This window comes from Meriones unguiculatus, chromosome 6 (genome assembly GCF_030254825.1).
Source record: "Meriones unguiculatus strain TT.TT164.6M chromosome 6, Bangor_MerUng_6.1, whole genome shotgun sequence".
Classification (NCBI taxonomy): domain Eukaryota; kingdom Metazoa; phylum Chordata; class Mammalia; order Rodentia; family Muridae; genus Meriones; species Meriones unguiculatus.
Genome location: NC_083354.1, coordinates 78,625,269 through 78,650,111, shown reverse-complemented (window position 1 = coordinate 78,650,111; position 24,843 = coordinate 78,625,269). Strand labels below are relative to the sequence as shown.

The 24,843-nt window shown below is 42.9% G+C and overlaps 2 protein-coding genes across 5 annotated transcripts in view; one reads left to right on the top strand and one right to left on the bottom strand.

Annotated features, from left to right (window-relative positions):
* Positions 1 to 8,121, bottom strand: part of Sgtb (small glutamine rich tetratricopeptide repeat co-chaperone beta) — a 41,213-nt gene extending 33,092 nt beyond the window's left edge. The window contains exons 1-2 of one of the 3 annotated variants that reach the window (XM_060385676.1): positions 7,882 to 8,121; positions 6,174 to 6,293 (exon numbers count right to left, since the gene is read on the bottom strand). In XM_060385676.1, the coding sequence (XP_060241659.1) occupies positions 6,174 to 6,273 (100 nt within the window). In that variant the 5' untranslated portion in view covers positions 6,274 to 6,293; positions 7,882 to 8,121. Of the gene's footprint in view, positions 1 to 6,173; positions 6,294 to 7,362; positions 7,612 to 7,881 lie in introns of those variants that run through there. The other 2 variants (XM_021649312.2, XM_021649304.2) reach the window with 2 other exon arrangements.
* Nln (neurolysin) overlaps positions 7,706 to 24,843 on the top strand; it is an 87,769-nt gene continuing 70,631 nt past the window's right edge. Inside the window, exon 1 of one of the 2 annotated variants that reach the window (XM_021649292.2) lies at positions 7,706 to 7,914. In XM_021649292.2, coding sequence (XP_021504967.1) covers positions 7,874 to 7,914 — 41 coding nt within the window. In that variant the 5' untranslated portion in view covers positions 7,706 to 7,873. The remainder of the gene's footprint in view (positions 7,915 to 24,843) is intronic. The other variant, XM_021649283.2, reaches the window with a different exon arrangement.

Sequence of the window (24,843 nt, the reverse complement as noted above, 5' to 3'; positions counted from 1 at the left end):
GAGGGGGGAGCAGCCTTACCAGTCCACAGAGGAAGACAAAGAAGCCAGTCCTGATGAGACCTGATAGACTAGGGTCAGATGGAAGGGGAGGAGGTCCTCCCCTATCAGGGGATTGGGGGAGGGACATAGTAGAAGAAGAGGGAGGGTGGGTTTGGGAGGGGATGAAGGAGGGAGCTACAGCTGAGATACAAAGTGAATAAACTGCAATTAATAAAAATAAAATAAAAAATTAAATTAAATTTACAAAAAGACTGGTTCTATCCTGTTGGTGCTATGGTTGAAAAATGAACTAAGCACATGGTCAAAGTAACCACTGCCCTTCCAACACTACTGAAGAGATTCACACACATCTTAGGAGACTTTTAAAAGATACTTTATGTATTAATTGTGATCTTGAGAAGAGTGTCCCTGTCACAAAATAAACACTATTATTTTTAACAGCCACAACAAATTCTTCTTAGAAAGGGTCTGAGTCAAGCACCAAGTTCTCAGTGATAAGAAAATAATCCATTTACCCATACTCCCTTCCTTTCCTGTCTGTGTTTTGATATTTTGAATTCCTCTGTAGCTAGAACTACAAGAATGTGGCCTTCTCCTTTTCTATTTCTCCCAAGCAGATGAAGCTACATTGAAAATATTGGACTGCAAGTTAATTTGCTCTGGTTGCCATAGCACTTACTCACAAGACATATGCGTTTGTTAACTCTTTCACCCTCCCACCTGGATCAGACTGCCATTCTCAACTGTGCCATGTAGTCTGTGGGGTTCTATTACTGCAAAGATCGCTCTAAATCATATGGCCTGGAATGAATATTAGACATCTCATGCATATGAAATATCCCCTGGCAAGCATATCTCATATTAGACCATCTCCTTGCAGACAGGGCCTAGTATCCATCTTTGACTTTAACAGAGTCTGGCAAGTGGGGGATGGTCAATAAATGGGGTCCACTGGCTTCTTTGTCTGCAGTCAAAACCATACTTTAATTTCCAAGGAAATATAAAATGATCAGATCTAAGGTAAAGAGCATTTCTCCTGCCCACCGTCTGTCTGTCAAAATCTAAACAGCCAAACCCAAACATAAATTCACATACACACAAATAAATCAAGAAGACAAAAATGAGCCATTAACCAAAAACCAGGCCATGGAATTTCTGAGCCAAATAGATAGGATGGATTCACTTCACAAATGTTCTATGGGGAAGGGTTGATGTATTCTGCCCAGTAGATTTAGAAACCAAGATACAGATCAGATAAGTGAAGGCCCAGGATTATGGATTTCAATTCAACAAATAGATATGGAGTACCTATCACATGTCAGTCCTCTTTCTAGATACTTGCTATAGCAGTGAATCAAATAGAAAAGGATCTTAACCTCTTGGAGCAGGGAGTGAGAAGATGACTATAATCAATAAACAAGGGTAAGGAGTCTGGGGAGGACAGGAGCTGAGCAGTAATACAGACTGCAGATTTAACTTGGAGTTCAGGGCAGGCCTCCTTGAGAAAAAAGCTGGCTAAAACTTGGAGGAGATGGAAGTGCTATCTTTACAGCACATAGGAATGAGGGGAGGCTATTCCAGGCCAAGGAAACAGCCAGAACAAAAGCCTTTAGGCACAAGGATCTGGTGCCTTCCCAGTAAGGAAGCTAATTTGGCTGAAACTAAATGAAAAACAGTAGGTGGACAATATGTCCAAATTATATAGATCCTTTATGCAATGACTAAGTAACTAAAGAAGTCCTGGCAAGATTCTGCACAGAGAAGAACAGAATCTGCCATATCCTTAAGAAATGGGTGAGTGTAGATAGTCAAAGGAGCAAGAACAGGCAAAAAAAAGACCACAGAAGAACTAGCAATAAACAGTTTCAACCAGGGGTGATACAAGTGGAGGTGGTAAAATATGGTTAGACTCAAAATACATTTTATGGTTTGGGTTGGTTGGTATTTGCAGTGCTAGGGACTTGTGTACACCAGAGCACACCAGAAAAGCACTCTATGAAAGAACTATATTCCCCAAACTCGGACTCAAGATGCATTTTGAAAGTATAGACTTTTAGGCCTGGTAAGGGGGTGCACACCTTTAATTCCCACACTCAGGATGCAGAAACAGGTGGATTTCTGTGAGTTTGAAGCCAACTTAGTCCATACAGAGAGTTCTAGCAAAAGATACACAATGAGACCTTGAGAAAGAAAGAAGAAAGACAGACTGACTTTTGAAGGCACAGACAACAAGAGTTATTAACAGTTAGATGTAGAGTATGAGAAAAACAAGACCCTAGAAGAAGGATGCCCAAGTTTTTGGCCTAAGCAAAGGAAACCCTCGAGCTGCTTTCTCTGAGGTAGGGAAGTTGTGGATAGAACAGATTTTAGGTGGGAGGACTGTGAGTTCAGTTTTGGCAATGTTAATTTTGAGACGCCTAGTAGACATGCAAGCAGAGATACGTGGTAGGCAGCTGGATATAGAAGTCTGGGTTTAGAAGAAAGGTCTGGACTGGGGGTACAGTTCTGAGAACTGTCAGCATATAACTGCGGTACTTCAGGGAAATAAGCTAAGAATTATCACCAAAGCAATGAATGCAGATAATGCAAAATAAAAAAATAAACAAATAAATAAATAAATAGAAAATCAAGCGGTTGACTCTGAGCATAATAGGCCAGGAGAAAGGGGGTCAGCAATAGAGAGAAAGAGCAAGAAATGAGATGAGAGGACAAGGAGAATTATGAGACGTTCTAGACAATAAGAAGAAGACATAAGGACAGGCTGACAGGCCGGGTCATAAGGACGAGATGCCTTTAACCCCAGCATTCCAGAGGCAGAGGAAAGCAAAATCTCTGGTTACAGAGTGAGTTCCATGACAGCCAGGACTACATAGAGAGATCCTGTCTCAAAAAGCCAACCAACCAAAAAAAGAACAGGATGAAGGAAAAAAATAGAGACTCAGATAAGATGAAGAACTAGCAGTTTAACTAAACACAGAAATCAGTACTGTCCTTAATGAGAGCAGAATGGATGGAGAGAAAAGATTATAATTCTTATAATTAAGAAATAGAAGAATTGGAAAAAGCGAGTATGGACAACTCTTTCAAATCGTTTTGTTACAAAGGGAGACAAAAAAACAAAAACAAACAAAAAAAAACAGATAAAGAGGACTGGGTAGACTCACAAGAGTATCCATTTAAAACTATTATTTTTAGTGTATTTATGTGTTCTGACTATATGTATATATTTCAGTGCACCTGGTGCCTTCAGAGGTCAGAAGAGGGCATTGGATTCCCTGGAGCTAGAGTTAAAGATGGCTGTGATCTGCCCGTGGGTACTGGGAATGAAACTCAGGTCCTCTGGAAGAACAGCTAGTGCTCCAAACCTCCGAGCCAACTCTCTAGCACTGGCCTCCCTGACCGATTATTATCATTTATGTATGTGTGTGTGTAAATACCAAATGTCAGTGGAGCGCCCTCAGAGACCAGAAGAGAGCTTCGAATCTCCCTGATGCTAGGTCTGTCGGTGGGAGTGAACCACTCATCATGAGCTGGGGCCTACAGAAGAAAAGCAAGTGCTCTCAACCACTGAGCCATCTTTCCAGCCTCGGTCCTTTTCTTCTCTTCTCTTCTCTTTTCTTTTCTCTTCTTTTCTTTTCTAATGAAAGAAGAACTGTTGGTACATTTATGATTGAATGAAAATGATTCAGTGGAGTGAAAATTTGATGATGTAGGACAATGGGCAGAGAAAGCACAGTGAAATACTGGATTGTGAGTTAGGATGGGACAAAATGTGCCAGAAGAGAGATTTCTCTGAGAAGGGAATATAGCTAGTCCACCTATCATAATAAGCAGGCAGCTAGGCAAAGCATGTGGTGTTGACGGTGAGTGAATACAAAGGGTGTGGAAGTTAGTAGATATTGTTTCCTTATTACTTTGTGTTTTTTGGGGTTTTTGTTTGTTTGTTTGTTTGTTTTATGCTGAAGGAAGCCTCTAAGGGTAAAGGCTGAAAAGGAAGTCTGGGGTTTCAGCAGATGAAAGCAAATATTAAAATGAGCATCTAGGACAATAGATGGATGAATGAGAAACAAATACTCTAGTCACCGACTAGCATTAAAGCTTGAGGTTCACAGTCATGAATCAATACAGTTAGTCAGCAAGTTGTACATTTTGCTCCATTAATCTATATAGCCAAATGAATATAGACACTGAGCAGGTAGAATTAGAATTAAATAATGCTTGATTTTTCAAGACAGAGGAAATAATACAAGAAAATATCATAATGACCCACCACAGAACTGAGGACAAATAAGGAAGAGGTAGGGAAAATATGGGCTCTACAGACTGGAGGGATTGGTAAAAGACTCATTAGAGTGTGGATTCTAGAGGAAGTATGCTAGAAATACAAGCAGTAGAAGTCAGGAGGTAAGATGTTTAAGACAGAGATTGCTGGAGGAAAACGATTTGGGAATGATACAGTCTAGGACAGGGTTTCTGAAGCTCATCAGCCTGACACTTTAGATCAGATAATTCATTGTTGTCAAGGTCTGTCTAGTGCTTTGGCGAGGGTTTAGCATCATCTATGGCTTCTATCCATGAGAGGCCAGCCTCCCCAAAGGTGGTGGTACTCAAAAATGTCTTCAGACTTTGCAAAAAACCAAAAAAACCTGAATTCAGAAACACTGACCTGGTGTTTTACCCAGTGGTTGAGAGCAGGGGAGGAGAAAAACCCAAGAGGCCAGTGGAAGAGGACTGCAAGAATCACCCAGTTTATCAGGATTCGAAAGAGTTAAGAAGGGAGTAGTGCTTGCAAGAGTGACAGTGTGCTGAAACCAAAACAATCGAAAGTGAAGCACATGTCAGAGATGACAACAATCAGGGATCTGATAACAAACGTCACAGCTGAAGAGACACAGCTCAACAACAGTGGTGAGTCTAGTGCTGGAACAACAGATCCTTTTGGAAGGCTTTTTTTAAATGTCTAGAAGGTGGGCAAACACCTCCACATGATTTCATGTTCAATTAAATTAGAATCAAAGAGTCAAAAATAGGGGTCAGTCACAAACAATTGGCACCATTTCTGACTCCATATATAACAAACAGCTGAAGGCACATATTTTTGGCTGAATGCCATTCTAAAAATAGGACATAACATCTTGGTTTTTTAAATTCTCTCGATTTTCATTCTGCTTCATTAAAACTCCTACTGCCTTAGATTAGAAAAGAAATATCTTTTTATTATGTGGTTGCTTTCCTCTGTTGTTACAGCACAGTTACAACCAAGACTTTCTTTGGTAGCCAACCTACCTTTCTCTTCGCACAGTCTGACTGTCAGGGAGGACAAAGAGACCTTAATATTAAAGGGGCTAATGTGCAATGTCCTTCCAGTGTGCCTCACCTGTGCCTCTCATTACCACCTGGAAAAAACATCTTCTTTCTCACTAGACAGTTTCAAACAAATGCCCAACTTTGATTTGTACCTATTTGAAGGATGTCTACATTGTTCTGTCTTCTTAATGACTATACTGAATTGAAACTGCATAATGCAGAATCATAAAGCAAAACCATGGTGTCAAGGAAATGCATGGTGCTCCTCCAGTCCTGCCCAGCTTTGCAGATTTCTGAATCCAAGATTTAAAGCTCACATAAAACAAGAGCAAAACCATCTCATTCCCCAAAGTAGCTTTTGCTAGAGCTCAGTAATAGTATCATTTGCTCAGTACTGATATAATTACTTAGATTTTTTTAAAAACCATGGTGCTATTGCAATGACTAAGGTATTTTCACGTGTTCTCCTGAATGCGATCCTCTTGCTATTAGAAAAAAAGAGAGAAAAATCTTTAAAGTATAAACTGGGATTTAAAGCTCAGCTTTGTTACAAAGTAACTGTTCTATGGCTTAAATCATTTGATCTCATTTCCTCATCTATTCAGTGGGAATAATGTTAGCTTAGTTCCCATAAAGAAAAACTTCCCTAGAAAATGAATGACATACTTCTGACAATAATTTTTCATTACATAAGCAATAGCCCTACTATTGTTAGTTAAAACAGGCCCCAGAAAATAAATAACACATCCAGTTAAGCCTCTCAACAGAATATTCTGATTTTGTTATAAAAAATCATGAACCTGGGATTGTAGCTACTTTAATCTCTCTTTCTAATTATGACATGAGCACAGAGAACAGGTGCCTACCTTCCAAACTTTCTTGTTCGTCAGACGTGTATGCATCCATCTGGCTTTGCTCCCTCAGGAAACGAATAACCGCATAAACTAGGGGCTTGACAGATGACATTTTAGACGCTTAAATACCTCCTTGATTGAAAAAAGAAGAAAGTATCAAGGGTCATATGCTATGTTAAAAGCAATAAAAACAAAAATTATTCGTTACCATGATTTTTTTTCTCTCTTTAAAGTGTCAGAAAAGCACAAGTTGTTACAGTTTTCCACATGTTCATTCAAACCAGCACTATTAAACTATGTTAAAGCTTGCCTCAGTAAAAAGACATGTTTTCAAAACGCGTGTAGCAAAGCTTAGACCTCGCTATGTCTTAACAATGTATATGATACAGACACAAGAACGTATAGGCGTGCAGACATCAGGAATCACCCTTGAAAGGCCTTACTTCTAAGTTGGGGGAGATTTCGTACTGCTGACTCAGGTGTGCCACAACGAGCATCTTCCTTTATTCCAAGAGGGTTTTTTTTTTATTATATTAATAATTTACACTCCACTACTTTTGTAGGTTAAGAGTTACTTGCTGCCGACAAGGCTCTGTGGAAAGACTGTTCACCCACTGAGTGTTATTGTTAATAAACGGCATTTCTGTTTAATCAACGCGCTGGTCAGAAACGTCGAAACTGAGGGATACTACAAACCGACCTGCCCTGCCTGCAGTAGCTGTGCTCTCGTGGACAAGCTGGAAGCTCCTGGCCCCGTTCATTCACATGGAATACTATGCATCCAAACAGTGGCGCAGGGCCAGGCGACATTAATGGCTTATTTCCACTAAATCGTATCAGCAATCTGCTCCCTGGGATCCCTAATTCACAGCCAGGGTGTGGTACCCGCCGCTAGGATGTTTATTAGCTTTGTACTTCTTTTAAAGGCGAGCCCAGACTCTAGGCCAGAGAGGTTATTACACGTACCGACTAAGGCCCCAGGGCAGAAGCGGGGGACAGGATGGGGGCTGGGGGGAGCTGTCCAACCTCCTCCAAGCTTCCCCTCCTACACCTCCAATCACATTCACTTCCCACCCCAAGGTTCCCTCCCCGCTAGACCCAGGATTTGCCTCAGCCCAGACTCTGTTTGCAAGGGGTGCGCGGTGCAGGCCTCCATCTGGGGCTGCGGGAGACGCACCCTTTCCAGATCGAAGCCCCTTACCAGGCAAGAGAACAAAATACGACGGCTGCTGGCCCCGGGGCGTCGGGAAGCGGGGTCCGCCTGGCCCCGCGGTCCCCGGGGCTTGAGCGCTGCTCAGGATCGCAGAGCTGGCCGCGTCTCCCTAACTTCCCGGGCTCCCACGCCGCCGCCCCCTCAGCCCACCCGGCTGCTCGCACGGCTTTCGGGTGCTGGGTCTTGCTGGATCCGCCCCTGGGGCGGAGCAGAGCACCGAGGGGTTGGGAGTGGGAGCGGGCCAGGGCGCGAGGCGGAGCCAGGGCCTCGGGGCGGGGCCGGCCAGGGGCGGGGCCGCATAGGGGCGGGGCCGGGGCGGGGCCTCGGGCGCAGGCGTGGGGCTGCAGCACGTGGGCGGAGGGCGCTGCCAGGGCTGGCCGCCGCGTCCCGGCGCTCCGGTCTCCTGGCCTAGGCCCGCTCCCGGGCCAGCGGACCCCCCGGCCCCGTCCCGCACCCACCGGAGGGCCGCGCGCCCTGCTGCCGGCCTCTCGGCGCGCCCATGCTCACCCTGTGCCTTCCGGCTGTGCGAGGCCTCCACAGGTACTCCAGTGGGCGGGTTAACCTTGACGGTGGGCAGGGTGGGGTCGTCCGTGCGCGAACTCCCGGGGCCCGGGGCAGCCCCGCTGCACCCCGGCGGTGCCTCCGGGACTGTCCTTCTCCACGTGCCCGTGGGCCCCGCAGGGACACCTGGCGCGGCCCCCCGGGGCCACCTTCCCTCCCCGCTTCCCCCGGGGGCCGGCTTTCCCCCTTTGTCTGGGATTGCTTCAGCCGCCGTCGTCGAGGACGGTGGTTCGCGCACCCAAAGCAGAATCAATGCCAGCAGGTAGGCCGACGGTCCCTTCGGACCTGCAGACCCGATGGAGAGAGTGCCGCAGCGGAGGGCTCGGGAGGGGAGCATTTCAGACGCTCCCCGCGCGCACGTCAGCGTTCCAGGCGTTTCGTGCACCCGGGACCGCTTCGGTTTGGATACTACTTTCCGTCCTTGCTGTCTAGCTTGATATTTTCCCCCTCCCCATAAAACATTCGGCCTCCTGCTCTGGCAGATTGACTTGGCCCAGAATCGTGGCTTGGACACAGTTTCGGGGCAGCCTAGGCTGCGGCTTTGAATCGCTCCCCGGCGCTCTTAACCACACCCCTCTGCAACAGACCAGTAGTAAGATGGTGAGAGAATGAAATTTTTTGCACGGAAGTATCGGTTTCCCGAAACAATGCCGCTGTCACCAACACCCCCCCCCCCCATTGCCAAATCTGCTCTACACTGAAATTTCACTGAGCGTTCACCAGGAAAAGAACAACAAAAAACAAAACTGTTTTTTTTGTAGATGTAGAGGTTTCAAAACTACTTTGAAACGTCAGCATTTCTGCTTTTGATAGCTTTCCATTGTGCTTTGCTACTCAATCTGCGTGGATCCTTGTATTCTTTAGTCCTTAGGGTTATTGTGCACCCAGGGGACATTAGTAATTTTGAAGAGTTCACGTGATGATCATTATTTGGGCTGGATTTGTTGTTGTTCTGGTCTCCATGCTGGAAGTGGCAAAGTTGTCAATGAAGCAATACCTAGAAATGAAAAATTTTCACTTAATGGAAAAGTAAGAAGAGAAAATAAATTTCTATTGTAGGGCAGCTAGCTCTTTTCCCTAACTTTTTAATATCCAGACCCCTTGACCTTTAAAAAATTGCTGAAAACCCAAGAACATTAATTTTGTTGTTTATATCTGCCCATAGTTAACCATATAAAATTAACATTGGGACGTTCTTAAAAGATTAATATGTTTATCAAATAGTAATAAATACATTATGTGCATATTTTTCCATTTATCTTGTTAGTGGATGCTGGAATACAAAATAGACTGATTTCTTCATATAACTCTACATTTAATCTGTTTCTCCATTTTGTTTTAAGAAGGAATATCTTACCCTCACATTTCATATATAGTTAGAAAGAAAAGAACATGGTAATAGCTTTCTAAGGTAACCATGGACAGTCTTTGATATCACACCCAAGTTGAAAAGGTGATGTTTGAAGTTGCGGAGTGGAATTGGGGCTGTGTACCAGTGTGCCCTTCTCATCTGCTACATTAAAATCCACTTGGTGTATCTTACATTTTTAGTGGAGAGTGTGCTCTGTGCAGTTTTGTAACACCGGTCATAGTTTATTTGGAAATTAGTGGCTGTGTTATGTAGTTCTTCTGATGTTGATATATTTTCTTATATACTGTCAATGTCACATTCCTCAGTATTATCATCCATTTTTATTAGAAGTCTTCAAATATTCGCTGTATGGAATAGGATTCTCCAAAATTCTAGTTTTCACTTGAAACCTGCAATTTTATTAGTGACATATATTCTCATAGTTTTCCTTGAAGTGACAGTCTTACTTTGTTCCTTATTTATTTATTTATTTATTTTTGACAGGGTCTTGCTATATAAAGCCCATGCTGGCCTTGAATTCATGATCCTCGTGTCTCAATACCCCAGTTGCTGAGGTGACAAGCCTGAGCCCCTCACACACCTACTATCTAATATTTAAGTCAAAACAACCTGGAGTTTTTTGTTTGTTTTGAGTGCTGGACTTGAACCCAGAGACTGTCACTGGCTAGGCAAGCAGAATAATTCTGATTGGTTTGTCATTAAAAATAGTATTATAATCAGGCATAGCCACATATTTCTGTAATCTGAATATTGGAGACAATAGGATCAAGGGTTGAAGGCCAGCCTAAAGTACATCTGCAAGACCCAGTCTCAAAATTATTTTTATTAATTTTTTTAAAAAAATTAAAAGGCATTCCATGAAAAGAAAAAGAGACGAAAAGATATTTTGCCCCATTCATTTTGGCAGATGCTTTGATGTGGACAGCCAGTTCCTCTGAAACACCATTGTACCAGGGTATTCAGGAGTGCTGTCTGTGTGCCTGGATATGCGAACACACTGGAGTTTTGAGACTTACTAAGCAGTGTGTAGTACCTCATCAAGAGTATCCTTTTTAGCATGAGTGTGTGGCCTTGAATTTGTCTACCAGAGGTAGTGATTTTTGAGTACAAAGATGGCAACAGTTTTATCCACCATTGCCTTTTATTACTGCAAAGGTCTGTGAGAAAATCAGTAAGCATTGGCATTATGGAAGATTCTTAACCTTACACACTCCTTGTTCTGGTCTCAGGGTCCCTTCTACAATCCTACGACCTTAACATTTGCACTTGAAATGTGGAGAACTGCTTATATATTATATTTAGATTCTTCATTCATGCATGGAAAGAAAAAAACATGTAAAAAAGCCAAAAAATTGTTATCTTGTTAGAAACTACTTATATTGCTAGGTGTTGTGGTACGTGCCTGTTACCGCTACACGTGATAGATTGAGGAAGAAAACCGAGTTCAAGGCTAGCCTGGGTTTCAGAGTGAGACCCTACCTCCAAAGAAGGGGGAGTGTTCTTAGTAATCTGCTATAGGTACATCAGCTCTGATGCATGAAGACAGGTAGTCACTGTGGGGGGCTGAATTAGTGGCTCCCATAAGCTCTTATATTTGAATGTTTAGTCATTTAGGAGTAGTGCTACTTGAGAAGGATTTGAGGTGGCATTGTCGGAGGAAATGTATCTCTGGGGGTGGACTTTGAGGTTTCAAAAGCCCTCCTGTCTGTCTCTCCTCTCTCTCTCTCTCCCTCTCTCCACTTGCGGATCAGGATAGCTCTCAGATACCACAGCTGCCTACTGCCATGCTCTCTGGCATGATGATAAGGGACTAAGCCTTTTAAACTGTAAGCTAACTCCCAGTCAAAAGCTTTCTTTTATGAAAGTTGCCTTGGTCATGGTGTCTATTCCCAGCAATAGAACAGTCACTGAGTCAGTCATCATTTACAGAAGTAGTCCTTAACTTTGAACCTAGGTGACATAATACAGAATCTGTTATGTATGGAACTCTGTAGCCTCCCAAAAGAGTTGATGTTGAACAACATGGGAGGCTCTGAGTTCTCCATTTACTGTTTACTCTGGCACTTCAGTGCTTCTGGGCTAGGTTTTCTACTTGACAGAGTAGTTTTCCAAGACAGCTTGGCAGGTAGGATGGTTGGTGGGAATATCAGTTCTATTTCTTGGGAATAAACCTGAAGGGTAGATTATAAATTGTTGCTGTAAAGCAAGCACTTAGCACTGTGCTGTGTCCACAGAGCTATGTCTCCTGTCTTTGATTTTGTTGTTGTTGAGGCTGGGTCTCACTATGTAACTCAGTCTGGCCTTGGATTTGCCCTGTAGTATTTTGCATCCTACTGTCTCCTCCTCTGCTCTAGTGCTAGGATTACACTTATACATTACCTTGCCAAGCTTAAATGTTTTTAATAATTCTTTTTTAATCCTTAACTTTCTTAGTGTAAGATCTTAGAAATTGAATTTGTAAACCAAAGGGCATACATAACTTTCAGGACTTTGGTCCTTATATTCTTTTCTAAAAAAAAAAAATTATAAGCCGGGTAGATGGCTCAGAAGGTAAAGTGCTTCCCATGCAAGCATGAGGAGCTGAGCTTGATCCATTGCACTCAGGGAAAGGCCAAGCTCAGTGAAGAGTGTAGCCCTATCGCGAGGGGCAGGGCAGTTGGAGGGGACCAGGTGGGTCTCCAGAGCTCATGGCCAGCCACTCTAGCTGCATTGGTGAGGTTCAGGTTCACTGAGAGGGCCTATCTCAAACACTAGGGCGGAGAGCAACAGAAAATGTAGCTGACATTTGCCTCTGGCCTCTGCAAAAACACAAGTGCACATACAACTTTATATACCACACAGAAAAAAAAATTGAAGTTATAACAACCTGTCAGAATATATAAAGTGGTTTCTATATACATTTTAACCAATACCTCAGCATTTAAGTATTTTTTTTTAAATATTAACCAATTTGGTAAGTGGAAACTTACAATGGAAACTTATTTCCTCATATTAGGTGATTATTAGAGGAATATAATCTCTTGACAAGTTCAGGACTGTGGTATAGAAACAGAAAAAGTAATTTGTTTTTTGTTGTAAGAAGTTAATCATATGAAAAAAATCTTAGAAAGTCAAAGTATATTCATAAATTCAGTAGTTTTTTTTTTTTACATGTCTGATTATAATTAAGTAAAATTGAGATTTCACCCAATCTTAGGTGAAATCTAACCTCCACAATCTTAGGACAGTGATGCCAGGAAAAAAAATATCTTCAATAAAGGAAGAATTTAAAGGTACAAATATCAAAAAGCTAAACTAAGATTATTTGTCTAAAACAGGTGAAAAAGAAGTTACATGTGGGAATTTTGTTGATGTCTTTTCACTGCAGACTTTGGTCTGTTACTTTTTCAGACTCAAATATAATCTTTTGTTCAGACAACGTGCAGAACTTCTGAGGGAAGAAGCACGGGTATTAACAAAGTGAAGAGCCAAGGAAATCAGTGTGCCTCCCATGCAGCTTGACATGCCAAGTGCGTGTCGCACGTCTAGACTTTGGGAGTCGGAGCCAGCCTGCCTGAGTCTGTATGCCAGCCTGTCGCTGACTGGCCAACACTGTGATCTCACTCTAAAATACTCACCTCTGACTGTCTCCTCACAGAAATGGGCGACTGACTGGATGGTGTCTTCAGTCAGAAAAATGTGAGGGTGTATTAGTTTCAGAGTCTCCCATACCTGAGAGCTCAGAAATCTTACGTTGGGGGAATTTACCTTATGTAGTAGAAAAAAAATATATGTAGCGTGTTAGACAGAAAAACCATGTTTCACTATTTTTAGAGCGGAAATGGGGGATATTCGGTATTGATGGGATGAAATTGTAGGTACTGAGCAGGTAAGGCCTAGACAGGAGGTGTGACATTTGAGCAGTGATCCAAAAGGAATGGGGGACTGTGATGTGGAAATAGTAGGAGCTGAGCATTCTAAGCAGCAGAACATGAAAGGCCAAAGCAGTGATGCAACAGGGGGTACTTGACACAGTGAAGGAGCCCACTGTGCTAGGGTGGGGTCAATATCAGGGTGTTCGAAGGGGATAGGACAAGGGAAGTTTAACTAACTTTCCACCAACTATTGTGTTTGTTATTGGGAACTAATCTTTGCAGTGGTTCGGCAGTTTTTCTGGTCATTCATCCACCTACCCTCAGCTGGGTACTGAGTAGGCAGGTCTGCTTTTTCTTCCATAATGGAGGTATCTACTGCTGGGAGCTCTGCCTCTTACTGGTCTGATCTCCCATCCGGCAAGGTTCCATGAGAGAGTGTTAAAGGGGAAGAGGAACACTGTCAACTCAGCCCTATTCTATTAGCTAAAACAAGTCCCAAGGCCAAAGCAGACTGAAGAAATAGGAAAGGACTCTATCAATTAAAGCCATCACAGTCACATTGTGATAGCATGAAAGCCTCTAGAGTGGAAAAACTGAGTGGCCACTGTCTTAGGCAGTGTTCTATTGCTGTGAGAAGACACCATGACCATGGCAGCTCTTACAAAGGAAAGCATTTAACTGGGGCTGGCTCACAAGTTCAGAGACTTAGGGAGCATGGCAGCACGCAGGCAGACATGGTGCTGGAGAGGAGCTGAGAGTTCTCCATCCAGATGCACAGGCACCAGGAAGAGCAGACACTAAGCCCGCCCTGAGCTTTTGAAACCCCAAAGCGTACCCCTAGTGACACCCTTCCTTCGAGAAGGCCACCTGTCCTAATCCTTTCAAACCCTGCCACTCTCTGGTGACCAAGCATTCAAATCTTTGAGCCTATGGTGGCCATTCTTATTCAAACCACCACGATTGCATTGTCACAGAACAAAATCTCAGTGAACGTTATTTATCATTTTTATGTCTGTTAATTATTAATTTTATGACTGTGAATTGACAGCTCTTTATTTTAGAAGCTTTTGAATTGGTGTTGTCAAGATATTTTTGTATTCTTTTTACTTTGAACTTTGAAATGGATTATTACTGCCTTTTCCATTTTTGCTTTTGCTCTACAAAAAATTTAAATTTTGAGTGGATCAGCTATAGCACTCCTTTCCCTTATGACTTAGGTCTTTAGTCCCATGCCTAGAAAGCCCTTCTCTGCTCCAAGAAAATAAAGTCTTCAAATCATTTACAGTTTCCCTATTACTTCTGTGATTTATTTATGTGTATGTGTGTGTCTGCGTATTGTATATATCATTTGAGGTGGTATACTTGAGGAGGACAGAAGAGAGTGTCGGATCTCCTAGAACTAAAGTTACAGAAGGTTGTTAGCTGCCCATTGTGGGGGCTATGATCCCAAATTGGGTTCTTGGGAAGATGAGCCAGTGCTCTTAACTGTTGAGCCATCTCTCCAGCCCCCTATCTTTATCTTTTGCATTACACGTTTATATCGTTTATCATAATGGTCAACTATTTTTTCATTTTTCTTTTGAACAAGAGTCTTACTATTAAACCCATCTGGCCTCAGGTTGGCAGCATTCTTCCTGTGGCCTGTGTCCCTGCCCCAACTCCTGCTGCTGTTCTGCCTTTGCCTCTGCCTGCTGCATGCTGGGATTACAGCATACTATCATAACTGGCTTGAAGACTGATATTTTAAGACTTTCAGACATTAATTAAAACCAAAGGAAATCAATTCAGAATCTGTACAGAGTAGGGAAGAAGCTCTAACTTACAAAACCATGTTTCTGATTCACACAGCTGTCTCCACCACTTTAAGATTATTCATTCATCCCTCCCACTTGGCATTAAAAAGAGAACCCTAATATGTCACGCTGAGCAGGTTGGTTTTGTTTGTTTATGTGTATGGGTGTTATTACCTGCAGACGTCTGTGCAGTGCCTGAGGAGGCCCGAAGAGGGCATCAGATACCATGGAACTGGAGTTACAGATGGTAGTGAGCCATATGTCGTTGCTGGGAATGGAACTGGGACCTCTGAAGAGCAGCCAGTGCTCTTCACCATTGGCCATCTCTCCAGCCCCAAGCTTTCACATCCTTTGCATAGGCTGCCATGAGAAAGAATGGCCCCAGCTTAGGCTGGGTCTTCCTTCAGACGATCTATCGAGAAAAGTTCTCACAGCTATGCCCGGCTGCTTGGGTTTTTAATTAATTTCAGATGTAGTCAAATTGATAACCAAGAATAGCCATCTCAATATCTTTTACTTGTTTTCCTAATGAACTTTTCTTTCCTTCCTTCCTTCCTGCCTGCCTGCCTGCCTTCCTTCCTTCCTTTCCCCCTTCCTTTCATTCAGTAAGAGCACACTATGTGTATTACAGGCATGTGCCACTATGCCCAGAGTTGGTGTACTATTTTATATTCAGTGTAAGTTCTGTATATATATATATATATATTATAAATTTTATTTGTCACTTGTTTGCAGTACTCAAAAGGTCTATTTACAGTGTGTTTTATTGGTGTGTGTTACTGAGCTAAATTCTTGGGGAAAACTTCAGACAAGGTAGAAACTGTCTCTGCTCTCACTTTTCTCACAGGAGTCAAAGAGTAATAGATCTCTAAGACAGATTATGAGAAATCAGCTTAGCTTGCACTTCGTGGGGTGAATTTACCTGATCACTACTAAATTCAGTCCCTTTGAATCCTGTAAGCACTTTCACAGCCCAAGCATTACTTATAATAGTTGATATTTTCTGAGAACAGGAAGCCAGCTTTTTGTTTACTTTGCTATGTCTAACATTTAGCATGGTATTATTACATAGTAGATGCTGAAAAAATGTTTTTATTGAATTGAGTGAAAAGATAGCACCAGTAATAGTAATTGAAGATTCAGTATTCCCTGCTAATATCTAAAGAGTACAGAGCTAGAGTTAGCAAATATTATTGACAATTTAAATATAAATGAGTATAACCAAGTAGAAAGTAGATATTTTAAACACTGTTTGAAATGACTGGTTCTAAATCTCTTTAAGCAAAATGCCAGTTGCTAAGGGAAATTTTTATGTATAAGTGTTAAAACCTGTAAAACCTAGCTACATACATATCAACATAGAATGGAGTGATACACAGTAGGCAGCTAGCTGTTGGTGGAATGTTCAAGCAGCAGACACAGAGGAATCTTGGTTATGTACTAGGGTTAGCACGGGGCAAGATGAAGCCATAAATGAGAAGTGGGAACTTTGTCATCTTCTGTAGTCATCATTGGAGGCATCCAAAGTCATCTGGTCCCTTATAGACCCGGCTGACAGCTCTGTTAAGCAGGAGTCTAGTTGCTGATTCTCCAGAAGCAAGGCTCTTTTAAGTATGCCGGCCTGGATAAGAAAGAAGTGCCAGTCCGTGAAATACTGGGTCAGAGGCAGTCAAGCAGAGAAAACACAGAAGGTGAGTCTCTCTTGGATGGGCCTAGGGTCAGCTCATGGCAGGGGAGCCAGACTCTCTGAACATTTAGGACTCAAAAGGTACTTGAGATTGAGGACGCATGCATCCCTGAATAGGGCATGTTCAGAGAGAGAGGCAGACTTGAGTGTGGTGGGAAAAGTACCCGGCCCAAAGACACCATGATGTTGAGGTCGTATTTGGAACATATCTTGAACCTGCTGCGTTAAATCCAGCCCCTTGTGCCAAAAGCACTGAACCCTCCCAACAGCATGGGCTTAGCTGAGAAGAAATGAAAATCTGAGTTGGAATAGCAAGGACCTAGCACTAGTCAGAAAGGTGTGTAACTGCTCATCACAAAGGCTTCTTACCAACAGTAAAATACTGTAAATGTTCAGAAGTGGAGGATCATGGAACATGGCTACATGCAACTGTGTGTAAATGCCACAGCTTCGCTCTCCTGTTCATAAACCTTAACTTGGTGTGGTTAACTGTGCAAGGGACTGTGTCCTTCGGCCCTGTGTAACACTTAGATTGGCATTATTACTTACTGAACTTGTTTCTTCCTTCTCAAACATATCTACTCTCAAACAGCACTAATAATTACTGGTCTAAAATTATGCAGTAAAATGAATGAAATAGACAGGTGTGTTAATATATTCCTGCAATCCCAGAATTCAGGAAGCTGAAGTACAAGTATCACTACACATTGGAGGCAAACCTGGGGCTACATAGCAAGATCCTGTCTTGAAAAATAAATACATATATAAAGGTAAAAGGAGAAGAATATTAAATTTTTTTTGAAAGAATATTGGGTCAGCCTGGTATTTTGCTGTAGGCTTTCTGGCAATTAGGACAAAGGAAAACATACTCTATGTATTGGGGACTAGAAAGAGATGGCCCAGTGGTTAAGAGCACTTGCTGCTCTTTCAGAGGAGTGGAGTTCTGTTCCCAGCACCCACATTAGGTAGCTCACAACTGCCTGTAAATTAGCTTTAGAGATTCTGATATCCTCTTCTGTCCTCTGAGATCATCTGCATACAAGTGGCATGCATAAACATAAATAAAAAAATAAAATGAATCTTTTAATAAATAGATTTATTGAGAGCATTTTTTCTAAACACTGTTTCAGAGAACGATGTATCATGCAGACCTATAATATAGCTGAAATTGATCATTGCAGTGAAAAACAGCCTAAGGACTTCTATGTCGTAAATGTGTAAGTAGATTTCATAGGGCTAATTTATTTTTTTTTTTTTAATTTTTGTACATTAGTCTGCATGTGTGAGGGGGTCGATCCCCTGGAACAGGTGTCACAGACAGTTGTGAGCTGCCATGTGGTTGCTGGGAACTGAACCCCGGTCCTTTGGAAGAGCAGCCAGTGCTCTTAACTGCTGAGCCATCTCTCCAGCCCCATAGGGCTAATTTTTAACTTTGTTTTTGTTTGTTAAAAATGGCAGAAAACTCAGCACAGTAAGGGTGAGAAATCACATACTTAAATTATTACAATATAAATGTGAGGATGACCAATCCCTTGGAGGGTAATAGAGAAACTGATAGGGTGATTCAAGGGAGAGGGGTCCAAGATAGAAATAGGGATAAAGACATGATTTATGTGTTGCAGCTGGGCTTTGAAGGACATGGGATTTGGACATGCAAAGACAAGTGTTTTCTAATCCCTTGTTTATCAGAACTTAAAAATAGCACAGTGGGTAAGAAGGCAAAGGCTGCCCAGAACTAAGGAAAATCAGCTGAGAAAGAGGATGTGTTGTGCTGCAGACCCTGTGGTCCCTGAGGTTTCACACTCATGCTGTCTCATTAGGCCTACACTCTTCGTAAACACCCAGGAGTTACTATGTTGAGAATATAGCACAGTGTTTGATAGCAAGCAGTGTAATCCCTTGCTTCCTCCCTTCCATCAAGGCAGAAGGAAAGGAATACTGAGGGCTGGGATAGCTAAATGCCTGTGTGTGATACTGAAAGGAGCCCAACAATAGAGTGCATGACTAGGATAGGCAAGGCCCCGAGCTCCGTTACCTACACCTTGAAAAGAAGCTTCAAAGCTGTTGCAGTGAGGAGAAGGAAACAGATGACCCAGCTGACCGAGAATTTTTCAGAGGAACAGTGAAGGCTCAGAGTTTGAGATCTGCTCATGAGAGCACCAGTCTGCTAAAGAGATTGTCAGTAGTGTCAATTGTGGGGTCTCGTTTTTCTGCTAAATAAACTACCTAGTAAGAGCAGGATAACACGTGAACAGCACCTCGAAAAATGCTCCAATGCCGTGTGTAGTTAGCAATTGGCAGATTGGCATGGCTGCCGAGAACAAGTGTGGAGAATCAGTGATCCAGTGATACCCAGTTTGGGCTGTCAGTCACCAAGTGGACCCGTTTCCAGCCTGAGCTGGTTACTCTCCATGTGATAGCACACTGAAAGCCAGAGCAGTCAAGCTGGTAACTGTCCTTGTGCCTGAGCACTCGTCTCAGGGTCCCTTTCCTATGACCTGCACCCGAGTGGTGGATGTTCTCAGCTTCCTGTTCTCAGCCCGTTCTGTGTGCCTCCCCAAGGGCTTTCCTTCAGTATGCACACTCCAGCGTCCACACCTTATCCCTCTGACACCCTCCCTCAGGGCAGCTACTGCTCAGTTCTCCTTGCTCTGCTTGGCCAGAGTCCTCTGTTGCTGTATACGTGTGGTTTGGATGTGGAAGGTCCCCCGTGTTTCCTTGCTCCCCAGCTGAGGCACTACTTTTGAACGTTGTGGAGCCTTTAGGAGGTAGATCCTTGCGGAGAGTATGGACATTCTTTAGCCAGGCCCTGCTTCCTGACCGCTCTCTGCTTGCTGACTCGATACAGCATGATCAGTCACTGCATGCTTTTGCTGCCACACCTCTCAGGCCACGATGGGCCACATTCCCTTCATCTGTAAGCCTCAAATAAGCCCTTGTTCCCTTAAGTTGCTTCTGGTCAAGTACTTGGTCTTGCAAAAGTCACTAATCCGCATCTGTGCTCTCCTTTTGTGATGCAGTCCTTTCAGAGAAGGGTACACCTCCAGATGTCAGCACTTCTCTCCTGCTCCTCAGGCTCCTGTCTCCAAGCCTCCATCACCACACTTGGGCCAGCAAGATGAAAGTGCTTGCCAGTAAGCTTGGCCTGAATTCAGTCTCCAGGGCCATAGCAGAATGAAAGCACGGACTCCCAAACACCTCACTTCAAACACTTCACACACACGCACACACACACACATTAATAATAGATAAGAAAAATTTAAAATCCCCAGTTTCTCATACACACTTGAGTATAAAATGGCCACATCTGAAACTTACCCAGTAGTTATTACCCAAAGCCACTCACTTGCCAGCTTACCCAAACTAGAAACTCTGTAGCATTTTGACTTTTACAAAGTCCTAACACTTTTTAAAAAGCTCTTGAATATTTCTTGAATCTATTATTTTCTTCTACTACTGCTGCTTTTAATTCTTGTTATCTAGATTACTGTAATTTACTGGGCAGGGTGGGGTCTCTTTTTCTCCTTCAAAGCACCAGAGTTCTTAGATTACTTACAGGACCTTCTCAGGCTCCCACTGAAGGTTTTCTGCTTGTGTGCTTGCTTGTTGGAAACAGCAATCACTCTGAAGCACAGGCTGGCCTGGGACTCACTAGAGTACAGGCTGAGCTGCTGTGCCCATACAAGAAGCTTAAGCTCTTCAGCGTGACATTACAAGATCCCCATGGGTGCTGGAGAGATAGCTCAGGTCTGTGTCCATTATCACCCCTCCCCCCGAGTTCCGGATGCCCACTATATATCTCACTTGGACATCACTGGCATCGCACAACCAAATACAAGCACATGGGGCTCCTCCTTTCCCCTCTCCCCAACAGCACCATCCCCAAAGGGAAAGAAAGGCCCATCCTGCTTCTGGATTTCAGCTTGGTGACTGGCACTGTGTCCGTGCAAAGCAGAAACCTCTTTGTGTCCAATGTCGCCCTCCCGTTATCCTTACTGCACCTTGTCATGTGGTGCTGCTGTAGGGAGTAGAATCAGTCTGGGCTCCCAGTTCCACCGTTCTGATGTTCTCTTGGGAAATACCTGGTTGAAGGAGGCACCTTAGTAAGGTTCATGCTCTGGGCTGAGCACCTCGTACACATGTGCTGCTCACTTAGCTGTTTGGTTAACTGCGGATTAACTCAGCATTCTCCGCCTTGGTTTCTTCATCTGCAGAGTGAAGAGTAATTGGGATAATGAATAGAAACACTTAGCATGAGCACCCAGGAAGTAAATGATCGTGGACTCATTCGAGTGGGCACTTTCCTTTGGTCTCAGTGCATCTTCCAAATCTAAAAGAGCTATGTTGGGTAATTAGTTGTCTTCCATCTTTGTTAGGAAGGTTCTTTTTTATCTTTTATTAGTCAGGAAACTTCTCTGCTTTAAAGAGTAGACTTTTAAAATCTAGGCCATCAAAATATCTAAAATCATTAAGGCCAGTTTGCCTCGGTTCTTCATGTGCTTTAGGAATGGAAGGTCATAGCTCCATTCGTTTCCTACATTGACTGTTGATCATGTATTCATGTAAATGTGGATAGTGGCTTCTGGAGTTCCCTGTGCCAGACCGGCCCTCTGATTGTGTCCCTGCCTGTCTGCCAAAAAAGACTCATGAGGTTGAAGAGATGTAGCAGGTGCTGAAGATGTGTCAGGTGACCACTGTGGCAATAGCTGTGGCACCTTAGAGAAGTGGGACTGTGAAGGTGAAGAAGCGACTGACCAGAGGGTGCAGTGCCTAATTGCTTGCATTCTGGGGCCACCTATTAATAACCCTGTGTCCCCAATGATGGTAATAGTTTTGTGTCCGTGTTGCTGAGAGGATTCAGCTAGTTTATATATGGTTTTTATGGTGCCCGCTACATGAATGTTTGACATCATTGTTGGCCAGGCAGAAGCAGCAGCAAGAGAAGCCAGCCTGCTGGCCCTCTGATTGCCACACTCACAAGTTGCCATCCTCAAGCTTAAGACATGTCACCATGTTGATATACCTTGAGTCTTCCTACGTCTGTTTTCAATATGCTGTGCACTCTCCCTTCAGTAGAAGAAAATGCTCCAGTCTGGGCTGAGAGTTACGTGTGACCTAACATTATTGGCCAGCATCCTAAAGCAAAGGATTTGAACCAGCTGGTTGCTATGAGCCCTTCTCACTGTGACCTGTGTGTCTTCACTTCTGTTTTTTCTCACTGAGTTCTAGTTTGCTTCTTGGAGGTTTCCCCATTATGCTTTTGAGCATCTTGTCAGTTTGAGTATGCTACTTCAGAGTTCATATGCTTTTTCTGACCAGCTAACTTTAAAATAGCAACTAGAGCTAGGAGCATGAATAGCTATTAACTATATTTTAGATGATATTGGGTGTGTTCAGGATGGCATGGCTATAGACTAAATACATTTGAATGTATTAAAATGTATTAAAGCTTTTATTGTGGTGAATGTAAATGTTCAACCAATAAAATTTCAGATAAACATAGAAAGAAAACTGCATAAAATTTCAATCATAAATTGTGTAATAAGCCTCCTCACCATGTTTCGAGACTGTCAGCTCTTGACCCATCTTTTTCATATACCACTTCTGCAAAGTTTTTTAAAGCATATCCACCACTATTTTATTTTCATAGTAACTATTGCAGTCGTAGCACTAACAAAAAAAAAAAAAAAGTTTTTCAAAACCACGTACCCACAATGCCATTGCTACCTGTTAAAAACAAACACTTATTAGGAATTGAATCCATATTGAAAAGCATCACCATTCAACAGTCAGATACTCACACATTCAGAAAACCATCCAAGAGTAGGTAATGCGCGGGAAGAGAAGAATTAGTCTCTTGAGTAATTACTGCTAAGGATTTCAATTCTGAAAAGTGTACCCCAAATGCCAATTAAATGTGCCAGCAGCAATTCATTCATGCAGAATAGCTTTTCTGAGGTACGCTGTGTGTTTCTGTGGCCAGGCCTTGCCTGATAAATTATTAAGGGACTTCTTAGTAGAAAAGCAGTGCTTGTTTGCTGCTCTGTGGTCTAGGCCACCTTGATTTGGGCCATTTACTGAACTTAAGCACCGAAATCTTCCCCGCCTCCCAGCATTTTATTTATTACAATTTATTCACTTTGTATCCCAACTGTAGCCCTCTCCCTCACTCCCTCCCAATCCTGCCCTTCCTCCCTCTTCTCTTCCTCTCCCCCTCCCCCAGTCCACTGATAGGGAGGTCCTCCTCCCCTTTCATCTGACCCTAGCCTATCAGGTCTCCTCAGGACCACCTGCATTGTCTTCCTCTGAAGCACAGAAATCTTTTCATGTTTGTTTATATTAAATGTCTAGAGCCTGTGATTGACTGTATTGTACACAAAATAAGAGAAAATCAGGCTATTATCTTGTAACTTCTTTCTTTCTGTCTGTCTTTTTTCTTTCTTTTCTTTTTTCTTTTTAATTTATTTTAATATTAGTTACAGTTTATTAACTTTGTATCCAGTTGTATCCCACTCTCTCATTCCCTGCCAATCCCTCCCTCCCTCTCTCATCTTCTCCCTGCTCCTTTTCAAGTTCACTGATAGGGGAGGATCTCCTCCCCTTTCATCTGACCCTGGTTTATCAGGTATCTTCAGGACTGGCTGCAAAGTCCTCCTCTGTGGCCTAGCAGGGCTGATCCTCCCTTTCGGGGGGGAGGGGGGGTGTCAAAGAGCCAGCCATTGAGTTCATGTCAGAAATAGTCCCTGTTCCCCTTACTAGGGTACCCACTTGGATACTGAGCTACCATGGGCTACAGCCTAGCAGGGTTCTAGGTTATATCCATACATGGTCCTTGGTTGGAGAAACAGTCTCATAAAAGACCCCTGTGCCCTGATATATTTGGTCCTTGTGGAGCTCCTGTCCTCTCCAGGTCATATTAACTCCCCCTTCTTTCAAATGATTCCCTGCACTCTGCCAAAGGTTTGGTTATGAGTCTCAGTAGTACACAACAAGGGCATTTGCTCAACCATGTTCATAGCAGCTTTATTTGTAATAGCCAGAACCTAGAAACAACCCAGATGTCCATCAGTGGAGGGATGGATACAGAAATTGTGGTACTTTTACACAATGGAATACTACTCAGCAATTAAAAACAAGGAAATTATGAAATGTGCAGGAAAATGGTGGGATTTAGAAAAGATCATACTGAGTGAGGTATCCCAGCAGGAGAAAGACACACACGGTGTATACTCACTTATATAGACCTATAAGATAGAATAAATATACTGACATCTATACACCTAAAGAAGATAAACAAGAAAGAGGACCTGGGGTAAGATGATCAATCCTCACTTAGAAAGACAAATGGGATGGACATTGGATATAGGAGTAAACAAGTAACAGGACAGGAGCCTACCACAGAGGGCCTCTGAAAGACTCTACCCAGCAGGGTATCAAAGCAGAGGCTCAGACTTTTTTTTTGTCTTTATGTTTTCATTGGAGGGCAATAGGGAAGGGCCCTCTGCCATCAGCAGGAATAGTCATAGGTTCTTCGATCATTCCAGGCTTGGGCCTGAGGGTCCAGGGGGTGGCTGGTACATCGGACATGTTCCCGCCATCTCGAGCAGGCACTGGGTAGTTGCAGGGTATGGCGTGGTTGACCTCGCCTGTATACTTGGTGTAGAAGCTGATCATGGGCATATTGTAGTGAGGCCCAGACCACGAAGGACAGGGCCAGCACCAACTCCTTCACCAGGCATTCTTGAGGAAGGTGGAAAGTCTCCTGGCCATCTCAGTCTTGGCCATTACTTGTTTCTTAGAGCCTGAGTTTTTTTCTGTTTAATTTATTGTAATTTTAGAATATGAACTAATATAAAAGTTCTCTTTTTCAAGCTACAGCCAACTGTCATATTTTCTTGCATGTCATAGTCTTGTATATGACCACATTCAGTTTCTAACATTTTTTATTCTCACATATTTTAGAAAATATAATTTCAAAGAATCTCTTTTCATTCATTTACAATGAAGTTTAGAAACAAACTTTTCTATTAACATTACAAACCCAAGCTGATTACTTTTAAACTGTTGCCTATTTAAAAAATAAAAGTCAACTCTTAAAAGAAGGGTTTGGAATCCACATTGTTCCTTCCTACATGGACATTTATGTAGTGAGTTCTTAAAAGTCCTCACATACTGGCATAGTAGGAGGCACTGATTTTTACT